This window comes from Trichogramma pretiosum, unplaced genomic scaffold (genome assembly GCF_000599845.2).
Source record: "Trichogramma pretiosum strain Unisexual culture from Peru unplaced genomic scaffold, Tpre_2.0 scaffold3, whole genome shotgun sequence".
Taxonomy (NCBI): Eukaryota; Metazoa; Arthropoda; class Insecta; order Hymenoptera; family Trichogrammatidae; genus Trichogramma; species Trichogramma pretiosum.
In genome coordinates this window covers 3,595,681-3,608,195 of record NW_019641698.1, presented here as the reverse complement: position 1 = coordinate 3,608,195, position 12,515 = coordinate 3,595,681, and the positions used below count along the sequence as shown (strand labels likewise).

At 47.2% G+C, this 12,515-nt stretch overlaps 1 protein-coding gene across 1 annotated transcript in view; it reads right to left on the bottom strand.

Moving 5' to 3' along the window:
• LOC106650765 (glutaredoxin domain-containing cysteine-rich protein CG12206-like) overlaps positions 1 to 9,354 on the bottom strand; it is a 43,364-nt gene extending 34,010 nt beyond the window's left edge. Inside the window, exons 1-2 of the mRNA XM_014368967.2 lie at positions 9,096 to 9,354; positions 8,116 to 9,023 (exon numbers count right to left, since the gene is read on the bottom strand). Of these exons, the coding sequence (XP_014224453.1) occupies positions 8,116 to 9,023; positions 9,096 to 9,354 (1,167 nt within the window). The remainder of the gene's footprint in view (positions 1 to 8,115; positions 9,024 to 9,095) is intronic.
• Between the last annotated feature and the right edge of the window lie 3,161 nt (positions 9,355 to 12,515).

The following is a 12,515-nucleotide window of genomic DNA, read 5'->3' as shown; positions in this document are numbered from 1 at the left end:
CTAGAAGTTTCACTTGGAAAAATCGAAACCATTCATTTACTTAGATTGTCCTTTCAGATCGATTGGCCCTGCGTCAGCGACGATCAGCGCGATTACACCCTTCGGAGCCCAAAGCTATCATTAAATTGGCAAAAAATGTCATCGTTGTTTCGTTATCTGGTAAAGTCGAACGCATGAAAATTCCGAGGACGGCAGCTATAAACCTCTCTTAAAAGTGGAGAGAGAAAATATAATGCGCCGATCGCACCTTGAGTAAGCTCGGCCGAGGCATCCTCCGTACAGTATAGCTCGTGCGCGGCGTGCAGGTACTTAAGAAGATTACGTAAGATAACTAGAGACGACTCTTTTCTTCGGGCGCGCAGCCGACTCATGCCTGGCGTTTACTTGCATGTAATATAATACAGCAGCAGCAGCAGCTGAGCCCAGCGCGTACGGCACGGCAGGTATGGCAGGCACTCGACGCAGACAATCTCCTGAAATACCTTCTTATTCTGCTACTTAATCTTGATGTCCTTGCGCGCGCTACAACCTAGGCTATTCATCTGGTCAATTAAGTGAGAAATTCTGATACGATGCAGCGCGTACTATAGCAGCACACTCGAGAAGTATGCGCTATGGAGATCCGAGTGCATTTGTTTCTGCATGGCACGCTCGCACTCTCGCGACATATATATTGTACACACCGCAGCGAGGCACAGTCGAGACTCAATGGAAAATATGTCTCGTGCTCTAATAAATCAATTAGGACTGCTGAATAGTATTGGCGCGCTCCAGCATAGAACAAATCCTGTGTGCAAGTTCGATTGAGTTCCAATGCGCTGCGCGTTGCGTTGGCAAACCTCACCGCGCGACGACGCAATCTCACAAAATAGAGAGAGAGAGAGAGAGGGACAAAGAAGAATTTCCATGGAAGCTCTTATCTGATCGAACACATCGGCTTGGAGTGCTGCAGCTCGTTTCTATTACCCATATACTATATAGCGCATTGCCGTTTACCTTTGACTTTCAGTCGAGCGAACTCGAGCGACAAACCGACAACGAAGACGACGACTCGAGTATTATGTACTTGCGACGTCTTAATTCCTCGCGAGTATACCAGAGTGAAACACGACGAAAAAATTCTTAATCACTCGACCTTCGGCAACTTTTCGCTTTTTTGTGCTTGTTACTATATACACGATTCTCGCGGCTTTTTTTTACATCATTTGCACCATTTCTTACAATGTCATCCGGGTTAATGTGCACTGAAGGCTGGATTTATAATATCGAGTTAATTTTCAGTCTCTTTCGCAGACAAACTCCGCGCCAGATGGAGCGCGTGGATGAATTTTTCCGCCGCAGTCGTTGGAATAATTTCATTTCTTTAAAAGTCATATGAAATTTTTTTCACTGCGCAAAATCGCTGAGCTAAATTGAATAAAAAGTCAAGTCGTTCAATCAGAGATAGTGCAACTAGTTTTCGCAGCCACGCGCATACGTACGCTTTTAACGATTTAACGAGTTTGATCCGTATTTTTATACAGTAACAAGTTTTCTGCGTAGCAAACGAAAAGAAAAAGGCGCGCGAGGTGGGGGAAGAATATAAAAAAAGAGCAGTTATATGCGGCAGTCGTCGATGATGAATGCAAAGCTGTTGAAATAATTGACACGCGCGGCACATCGCGATCGCTCCACATGATGCATATTATATTTATGCTGTATATATTTAAAGTATGTAGAACTCTCGCACACGTCGTGCGGCGCGCGATGGAGTAAGGCACGAAAAAGGACGTATCGTGTACAGAGACACACAGTCGAAAAAGGAGGTCTCACGTCGTTTTAAGCACACGCTGTGCTATGCAGTTGCCGCTTACTAAGCCATTTGGCTATCTCTTGCGATGCGAGATATATCCACTAGTCTACAAGTATGTACCGTTACTATACCGCGAGAGAGACACAGAGTTAGAGAGAGAGAGATTCGAATTGGCCGCGACGAGCTCTTTTCATATAATCCGGCGCGCGCCACAGAGAGAGAGAGAGAGACGAGCTCGGTTGCTGCAACCTTGCACAAGGACTCGTCGCGCGTGCGACTCGACGCACGGAGATCCGCTGGCAAGGATATTATATATGCCTGCTCGAGCTCGTCTCTCTCTCTCTCTCTCTCTCTCTCTCTCTCTCTCTCTCTCTCTATACCTACTCGTAGCCGCTTCGGGCTAAATATTTATGCGCGTTTCCTATCGCTGCGTGCGTTGTTTATAAGTGCCGCAGCAGCTATACAGCTCGAGAGAGATCCGATGCTGCCTCGTGCATATAATCGCGGGCGGCCGCGACGCAATGGGGCAAAATTATTGCACGCGCTCGCTCGCCAATCTCCCGTTTGTTTTTTCTACGAATATATACGTATATACAGCATCGATAAAGCGCACAAAAGAGAGACACCTGTGCACCTGCCGCTGAGCTCGTGCTCAATGATAATAATGATAATACACCGCCGACGACGATGACGACGATCGCACAACACGTGCGCGTGAGCTCGCCCGCCGTGTGTTTATGTGCAGTATTATATATTCGCGCTCGCCCACGCGCTACTTCCTATAGTTTCTCTCTTTAATAGAGCCGCACTTGACACTTTGTATACTGTGTATATCGCGCGTATCATGCTGTATTACAACGTTTTGCGTTGGCTTTAATTAAGTCTTTGCGCAATTGCAATCTGGCTCGCTTTATTTTTGTTTCCTTTTACTTACTTTTTTTTCGCGTTTTGAATTTCAGCTTTTTGTTAATTGCCTCGTGCAGTTTGGATATAAGCCGATAAATATAAAACCAGCTGCTGCACGTGCCAAATATATAGGAAAATGAAGAGGGCAAAAAAAAGGAAAGATTCGCAGCTCGCTCGGCAACGGTTTAGGAAAGACCATAAAAACGCATATAATTTATCTATACGCCCGATCTACTAATAGCTCTCTCTCGGCTCTGCGGTTCATATTTATCATTGGAGGTCTCCTTAATTTGAACCCATTTCCGTGGAAAGAGATAGCGCGTGCTCGTGCGAGAGAGAGGGAGCAACTTTCATTCGAGGGAGATTTTCAACGTCGTCTCCCCCAGATAAGAGCCGTAAGAAAAAAAAAAGTTACCGAGCTAGCTCCTCTCAATGAATAATTGAACACGTAATGAAGAAAAATCGCAGGTATCGGTCTAGTTTCTGCCTCTTGATTAGAATCTTTCACCGTTTATTCAGCCGATGCTGCTGCTGTGCACAACTGTGCAATCTTGTTATAATACTCTCTTAGCTGCCGATATTCTATAGCACGGCCCGCACCGTTTTCATTCTCTTTCTCTCGTCCAACTCGAAGAAATTTGCCCCAGTCACGGCGAGGCGCCCGTTGTAAAAAAAAAATTAATCTTCCTTCGGGAGCGTTGTAAACCGCTTGTATACATTTGTAAGAGCTGCCAGCTCGAAATAACAGTTGTGCGCGCGCGCGCGAAGCGTCGAATCGTTCATTCGGAATGCAGTCGCGGGGCAATTTGATCATTTTTATCGAATAAAAATATTTACGGCGCGGGAAAAACACAGTTCAGCTCACGTCTGAGTGGGGTAGTGCAGCAACAGCAGCAGCAGCAGCGGCCCACACGGGTGACGGGCACACTTTACTGTTACGTTGTTAAAAGCGCGCGCACTATAAAGGCAATCGACGCGAGCCTGGACACGAGACGAGAGGATCTTTACGTAACTTTATCCTTTGACAGAGTAATGAAAAATAATATAAATGTCCTTGTCCGGTGAAATGGCACTCGACGTATATATGTGCGTATATATTGGCTGTAGGCAGTATAATACGTGTATGCAAACGATCGCTGGCAATGATAAATGCGCCGCGAGCCGTAAAACAATGTTGCAGGACGCGAAAAAGAAGCGTCAGTCGGCTCTCCTGTAGTGGCGTACGCGCACATGCGCCACGCGCGAGTAAGTCCCGTCGTCTTTGCCTTCGAATAATAAGCATTACGCTGTGTGCACTTTTAGCGCAAGACGCGCAGGATAATCAATGGAAATAATCGAGAGGTGCATGCCTCTCGCCAGATTGTGCGCAGTAGTGTTTATAGAGGTGCGCGATCGACAGCGAATCGCGCGGCGTGCACACAACGCGATTGCACAAGCGAAGCACGAACCAAGTGCGCCTGTAATAATATGTGACTTTCACTGCTCGAGCTCGCGCGCGCCTATTGATGGTAATATTTAATGAAGATAGCAGCAGCGGTGCGACGATGTTGCGCGGATCGCCGAAGACAGCCCGGCGCAGAAAGGACAGCCACATAGCTGCGAGCCTGTGCGCAGACGGAGCTCTGCAATTACCGCACGAGTCTGGGCTGTGCAGCTGCTGCATCGCTGTCTGTACGAAAGCCACGGCTCGAGTGATTCGAATTGCACTGTATAGGCGCGAGAGAGAGGACCCGCGAGGCTCATTTTTCCTCCGTCATCGCTCATCGCGAAACGTCAAAAAGTATAATCGATCACCGCAGCTCCGACCGTATACCATATACGTACGAATCTCTATGTATGTAATGCGCGCGAGCTCACACTCGCTGCTGCACTTGACTGCGGCGGGAATGTTTACACACGAGGTGCGCGCACACACACACACACACAACACACATTATAACGCACACACATGCCGCTCTATTTCTCGCTCGTAGCCTCGGCACATACGAAACGGCACTCGAAAGTCGCGTCGGTGCAGCGCAACGACTCGCTTAACGTAGAGCTATATATGCTGCTGCTGCAGTGCATCGAGAGCTCGTGGTACACATATATGTACATACGTATACCTACACACAGCTGCAGAGTACGCACGTAGCCGAGCAAAACCACCTGTATGCGCCGCTCGCGCGCGCGAGGCAGCAATCTTAACGGATTTATTGTGCAGTGATTCTGCATTCAGACTCGCATTAACCCGTTAATTTTCATTTACCCCTCTCCAGCGCGCCACTACGTTGCACCGCACCGCAACTGCACGAGTCTCGCGCTCCTTCTTCGCTCGTTTCTTATATGTATATACTTATAACTGCAGCTCTTCTTTCGACCAACGTACATATACATACATACGCTTATATATATACGCTTGACTCGCGGCGCGGAATTCGCAAGCAGTGCAGCGCGCACGGGGCATATCGTGTGTATAAACGCGTTACGACGAAAATCCTTTTTTTTCCTCGCCGGTAGCGTACATGCATGTACCTATGCAATTTGCATGCGAAAAGAGAAAATTCAACTGGGCGCGGGAATACTACGCCGGTGTGTGAGAGAATACGCCTCGCGATCGCTCCTGCCTCGCTAATTATAATTGCCATTGTTGCCTGACACATGTTAATTAGAGCAGGATTTATTTCGAGAGTTAGTCAACAACGAGCTCGCTTGTTTACTCGCGTACTTGTCGGTGTACAGAGAGACAGAGATAGAGAGAGAGAGAGAGAAAGGCAGAGACCGAAACGATGCGGCGCTCGCCATCTTATTCAAATTAATTTTCAATGGTCGCTCTGGATCGCGTCGTGCAGCTAGCACGCTTCGACACGAGCCATATACAGATACACGCGTTCGCATGCACGTTTACATGCACGCGCGGACTGCAAACTATGCGCGCGACTTCAAACTATGGCAATATATATCATGGAAATAGTCTGTCGTTACAGTTATCGGGGGAGGGAAGGGGAGAAGCTGGTCTCGAGCTCGACGTTCGCCCGACGAGCGCGCACTAGTATGCCAATTGTTATTGCATCGCGCGGGCCACTGCTTTAAAAGCCCATCGTGTCTCGACTGCGGACACGCATACACGTTGATTATATCGCTCTCGTTTCGCTGCTATACAGCATATAATACCTGCGTTAAACTTGCGGAGCGCGGATAACAGCTCTCTCTGTTTCTCTCTCTGGCTCTCCGGCTCGCGCACAACATGCGAAACGACAATGTCGTCGTTTGTATCTTTGCGCTTCGCTGCTCGTGCAGCTGCAGCAGCACGTCGATATACACTCGAGCCCGCAGCCAGTGCTATATCGATACGATGCATAAACGGCTAAATCTATCATCCAACACAAACGGACGTATTAATTGTGTACGGAAAAATTGTTCAGCGTCCATTGACCGTTATGCGGCAAGCGTTTGAGCTTTTTCCATAAATAAAACAGCCGTGCATAAGCGCGCGACGTCGCGTACCATTAGGCGCGATACTTGACGAGCGAGAATATGCTGTGCGCGATCGGGAATGAACCCGGTAGAGAATGTCAACGCGTGCATAACTTGCCGCCACAAGTATTTATACGCCGGTAATGCGCGTATGAATAATAATCTTTTTCGATAGAGGCATTAGTCGAGAGGACGAATCGTTTCAAATTTAAAATAGTTTGAATAATTACAGTGAGTAGTGTGTGTACTCGCGCTAATCCGTCTTCGAAATAGTTTACGCGATGTAGAGCACGCTTGAGCTCTGCGATTTTATCCCTGAAGGATTACATCGCGTCGACTCGAATGAGAAATAGCGTATCGCGACTTACTTTCGGAGCTGGTTTGTCGCCACTTGCATTAGTATCGTTGCCACTTGCATTCGTATCTGGTTCTTTGCAATTTACACTCATATCTAGTTCTTTGCTTCTTACGGTTGATTAAATGGTTCGAATTCAAAATTTGACGATGACACGACACGTGATTTACATTTATTTCCATTTAACGTTCACACTTAAAACACAAATTCAACACATAAATTAACTGTACTACATATTCACAATTCAGAGCGTAACTAAAGCTCATACGTAGCCAGTTGGTTGATTTTGTTGACATCTCCTTGCTCGCGAGAATCATATTTTTGGTAATATTTACGTTCGCCTCTCTAAGTAAACAAATGGACTCATCTGGTCATATTTTACCTCCTAAAACTACAATATGTTGAATCGAGTTTGTGAATGATACGATTGGTATACCTACGATGCTTTATGTTTGTTATTCTCTCGCGAGCAGGAATTGGGAGAGTCACGAATTGCATTCACGAACGTGGGTAAACTTCCATTTGTAAATGAGCTGATTATTTTAGCATACGAAGGGAATCAGAAATTGTTTTAATTTAAACCACGAGTTCAAACTAGATCAAAATAAAAAAAAAAGAAAAGAAAAGTAGAAGCGTATAGGAAAATCATTGAAATTCGGATATAATAGAGTAGCGCGCGAAAGCAAATGTGTCGCAGCCTAACTCCCTGGAGACTCGCGTCGATCCTTTGGCACGCGGTCAATCAAAGAGCCGCAAACTGAACTGCGTAATTAGGCCGTTTTAGCCTGGGCGTATGATAGTGCTGCTCTCGAGCGTACTATGGCGTGTCACAATTTACCCAAGTCGAACTCGTGCAGCCGCGTAGAACACATCAAGGAAAAGCACACACAAGAGCCCATATACAGCGCGCACTACAAGCTTTGGTTACACTGTTTATACGGGATGTATGCAGTCATCAAGTATGCATGTATACACGAGGCAAAAGAGGGAAGAGGGGAAGGGCACGTGCATAACGTATATATACAACATCGGGAATATTGATATTCGTGCGGTTCTGTGCCCGCGCTGCCAACACTATTGCTCCGCTTCGTGCAGTAATGAGACCACACGTAAAACATTGCCCCGGGTACACACACACATACACATAAGCTGCGGGGCTCTCCCGGTAAACTTGAATTTTCGCCAAAGCATAATCGTAATGAAAGACGCTCACGATTGCTGCTGCACAGAGCTCGAGTAGCAGCAGCAAACTACTCGAGAATAAGGTACTTGCAACAACGGAAAATGGTTTAGACCGAGATCGCCCTTTGCGAAACGAGAAGTTTAATTGCAGCCGCCGCGAGTGTATAAGCAGCAGCGAATGTACGTAATGTAAATTGCGATGCATACGTGCTTGTGCTGTGTACCGCACTGACCTGTGCCCTTCAGCTGCGATTCAGCCAATGCAGCTGAAAAACGAGCGCCGATACTCGACAAATGCGATTCACGCGGGTAGTATTATCGATCAAGTTGATGAATTACCCGAGAAATTGCAGCCGCGCGCGGAGAAGTCGAGAACGAGCCTAAGTCGAGGTAAAAGGAAGGATCAAAAATATGTAGAGCCTACCTTGGCTGCAGGAGTCTGAAGGAAAGTGGCGATGCCGGCTCTGACGCGATTCTTGACGCCGCGCACCGTCCCCTTGGCACTGCGAATGGCCTCCTTGTCGCGGCCCGTCTGCACCCCGGCGAAGAACTCTTGCTCTTGCTCGCTGGCGTTGGCCAGATTCTGGGCGGCGAGCTGCTGCTCCATCTTCCTCACCTCCTCGCGCTCGTTCACGTGGAATTGGTAGTGACGGTCGTCCTCGTAGAGGTAGCAGCGTCCATTGGACTCGCTGGGCTCGGCGCCGGCCCCTCGGATCGGGATAGGCCGACTGCGCTCCTCGTAGGTGCGCTCGCTCACGAGGGGCTTTTTGTTGTTGTTATTGCTGTAGGCCTGCTGCAGCGTCGTCGAGGACGATATCGTGGACGAGACCTCGATGCTGTCGCAGCTGATGCTCGACTCGACGTCGTCGTCGCTGTCGAGCTCGGCGCCGCTACTCGTCGCGCTGCCGCTCGATCCCCTCAGAGTCGGCATCATCATGCTCGTCGGGGCGTCGCTGCTGCTTGTTTTTTTCAACAGCTGACGCTGCTGCAGCGACGGAGGTGGCGGCGTACCGTCGAGATCCGAACAGGTGCCGCTGTCCAGCGTCTCCGAGGGCGAGCAGTGACCGCTGAGCATCGAGTTGGGCGGACTGCTGCAGCAGAAGCAGCCCGGCAGCGTCTCCTTGCTCGTGTTCATGTCCGTCGAGGACGAGCCCACCGACTCGCTCGACGAGTAGGTGCTCTTGACGCTGATGCGAACGGGCCCGTGGCTCGACACGTGCATGACCTCGTCGTTATCCGCTCCGACTTTTTGCAACGAAACCAGCGAGACTCCGGTGATGATGCTGCTGGGCTCCTCCTCGTTGAGTCTGACCGCCGAGACGATTCGCTTTGCTCCTTTCGAGCTCGTCGTCGGGGAGATCGGCTCGGACCTCGACTCGATGCTACTGCTTATGCCGCTGTTACCGTTGCAGCTCGGACTGATGCGAATTTTCACGACGTGAGCCGAATGAGCGGCTGCAGCTTGCTGTTGTTGATCGCCATCCTGCGAGCCCAAGCTCGGCGTTGGACTGGCCGTCACGTAGACCGTCGCTGTCCCGAGCTGCTGCTGCTGCTGATTTTGAGACTGTTGCTGGTAGCTGTGAGAGCCATTGGTCGATGGACGGACCGGGCCTCCGATCGAAATGCTCTGAGCACCGGGACTCGTTGCCGTCAGCGCACTCATCTTCGCTGGACCAAAAATTTACTACCATTCGATCTAATTCTTCGACTTCGAGTCACACACACGCTCTAGGTTTACTCCGGAACTGCTTTAAGCGAGCTTGCGCGCCACACGAGAGAGACAACTCGTGCACTTGACCGCAGCTACATATCTCGCCCGCACACCAACGGCTGCTCTTCTTTGTACCTGCAAAGTAATAATTTCACTTTTAAAAATTGCTCTCTTTTACACGAACATTATATTTTGTAATAAAATATGATGCTACTTTGCATCTTATTATCCTTTGAAGAGTATAAAAATTAAATAATTATTATTAAATTCACTCGTGCGTTTAATTATTAAAAGAGGTATACACTTATTATTTAACACAAGCTGCTTAATTAAACATTTCTTTCCATCGTTCATAGCTCTTAGGTTTTAATAAATGCGTTGGTAAATAATTAAATATTACATATTTTATGAAAACATCTTTGATAAGATACAATATTTAATAAGCTAAAAATTGAAATTAATTGAAAAACATTTTTCGAATTTTGGCTAATTACATTTTAAATTATTTAAAATGCTTCTACTTTTACAAGATATTAATTAATAATTTTGCGAGCTCGATACTCGCGTACTTGATAAAATATTTATATTTCAATAAAAATTGCAGAACACCGATGTATAATTCAAACAAACGCCAGTGAAAAGATCGTATAGACGTTAAAAAGAAAACTTCCAAGTCAGAATTCGAGCGGCTTTCATCAGTACTGCTAAATATTTCAGGGCAAAATTAATGAAATATAATTCTACAAGCCTCGCATACTTAAGTTCTTTCGGGAAACAATTATGTATGAAGCTCGAATTTTAAATTCATTTAACACGTTAAGATCAAAGTTACGCGAGCAATTTTCGGAATAAAAATGCATTGAAAAGTGAAGAAATAACATCAAAGAAAATATGGTCGTTGCCAGATTTTTATTAAAGGCCTCGATCGCAGAAAAAAAGTTTGTCAACTCCGATATGCCCACGAGCCAAGTATATTGCAGAAAAATCGCTCGAAAATAATAAAGTTCGCAAGAAAAACAAACACTAATAAAACGAAGCAAATTGTCTGCTGTTGCATATGAGCGTGAGAACAGCAGCTGGGACGCACGCGTGCATGCAAATCAAACATTCATATCATAACATAATATAACTTTTACGCGACGATGATTGCATAACTATCTGTAAGTGCTCCTATCGTACTAATAAACTATCGACAATTCTAGCGCTCTCGAGTCACTTTAATTAAATCGCATTACACATTCTTCGATCACGTTAATTGCATTCATTGATTATTCCCACATCGGAACTCGCGTGCTCTCTCTCATGTACGCACGCATCCAGCGTGGCGCTTATAATTTTTTCCTGTATACATCATCTCTCTCGCGCGTCTACATGCGCGGGCGCGTCCCCTGATGATTCCCGTCACCTTGTAATATTTGATAAACTCCGAGAGCGACAGTAGACAAATATCGGTATAATTTGCGGTCTAGCCAATGCGCAGTTTCGCGTTTAATTCGGAATAACCTTTCCACAGCAGCAGCAGCAACAACAGCCCTGGCACACGTCACTATCGTGACCTTTAACGCAGCCGCGCGCATACAACACCAGCAGCAGCAGCAGCAGCGGTGGCAGGCAGGAAGGCAGGCAGGCAACAGCGTGGTAAATCAATTTCTCCAAATACCTCGCACGAATGATCATCATCCCGCTGCACGAAGCTCGGGATGATAGGGAATGCGCATCGATTCGTTGCTGCGAAATACTCGAGAGCAATAGCAGCTGCGGGCAAAAATAATTACCGATATCGGATAATGTAATGTGTGCAGCGCGGCGGCAGTGCTCTTGATTGATTTTTACGTTTGGCCCTGGTGGACACAAGAGCAGCGGTGGCTGCTTTGGCTAATAAGTGCACTCTTTCTCTCTGCCTTTGATTTATCGCGTACCATTCAAGCTGGGGCGCTTTAATTAGAAATCTAAAAATATATATACGCATCGCAGTGCTGCTGCTGGTGCAGGTCCTTGCCAACGCGCGTATAATGGAAATACCTTAGCCTTCAATTAGATACTCTCGGAGCCGCGGCGCGTCGCACCAGCAGCAATGTGCGGTAAAGCTCTCCCTATATACCGTCGCAGTAGCAGCAGCAGCAGCTCATGTGCCATGTGCAAAAATTACACAATAAAAGAACGACGACGACTACAACGACGAGGTGGTGGTTGCGTTGCACAGCCATCGCACATAATACTGCGAAAAAAAAATATCACGATCGAACGCTGCCGCGCGCGTGTCTTGTACACATGCTTTTATTGTATAGCAGCGCACACCTGGCAATTACGCGTAGGTCACGCGCGCTCGCATTCATACAGCAGTGGCAACTTACGCGCTCCGCAGAGAAAAATTGCGTTTTCCGAGCTCGCTCCGCGCCGCCTGCACAGCGTGCGCACGCACGCACGATGAGAAATGTCATGTACTTGTAATGCAGATTGAATCGTATGTAGTATGCAGCCGAGGAAGCGCGTCGGCTATACCGAGTCCTATACGAGGCGGCAATGATGAGCGCAGAGCAGCAGCAGCACGTGGTTATGTATGGGAGAAAAGTAAAGGCTTGGCTTCGATCGCGAATACCTGAAGCGTGTGAGAGGCTCGCTTTGCATGCACGACCGTGTGCCTCGTGGAGTACGCATATATAAACTATATATAATGCGCGAAAAAGAGTGGGATATCTCGGCGAGCACTTTGCGCGGCTTTGTAACTGTTCATGTGCCTACTTTCGACGGAAATATGAGCTAAGCACATGGGCCACCTTTTCATCGCGTGTTATTATATATTGAATCTACGAAGCGCGGAAATACTTTTGACTTGTGTCACCGCCCTACGTACGAAATTGCGCGACAAGTGTCTCTCTGCGACGTACTATTTTTTTTACGCGCTCTTTGTTTCTTTGCAAAACAACCTTTTTTTCTATGCTTCAATGAGCTCATCTTCCGTTGTAACTACACGATGTCGTAAATCTTTGGCTGTTTTCGTCTAATTCAATGCGGCTCAACATTTCACGAGCTTTGCTTTACCATAATAATCAAAAGTCCTTTACTCATTGACGTGTACACAATGTAATCTTATTCAGTCCTGTTTCATACGA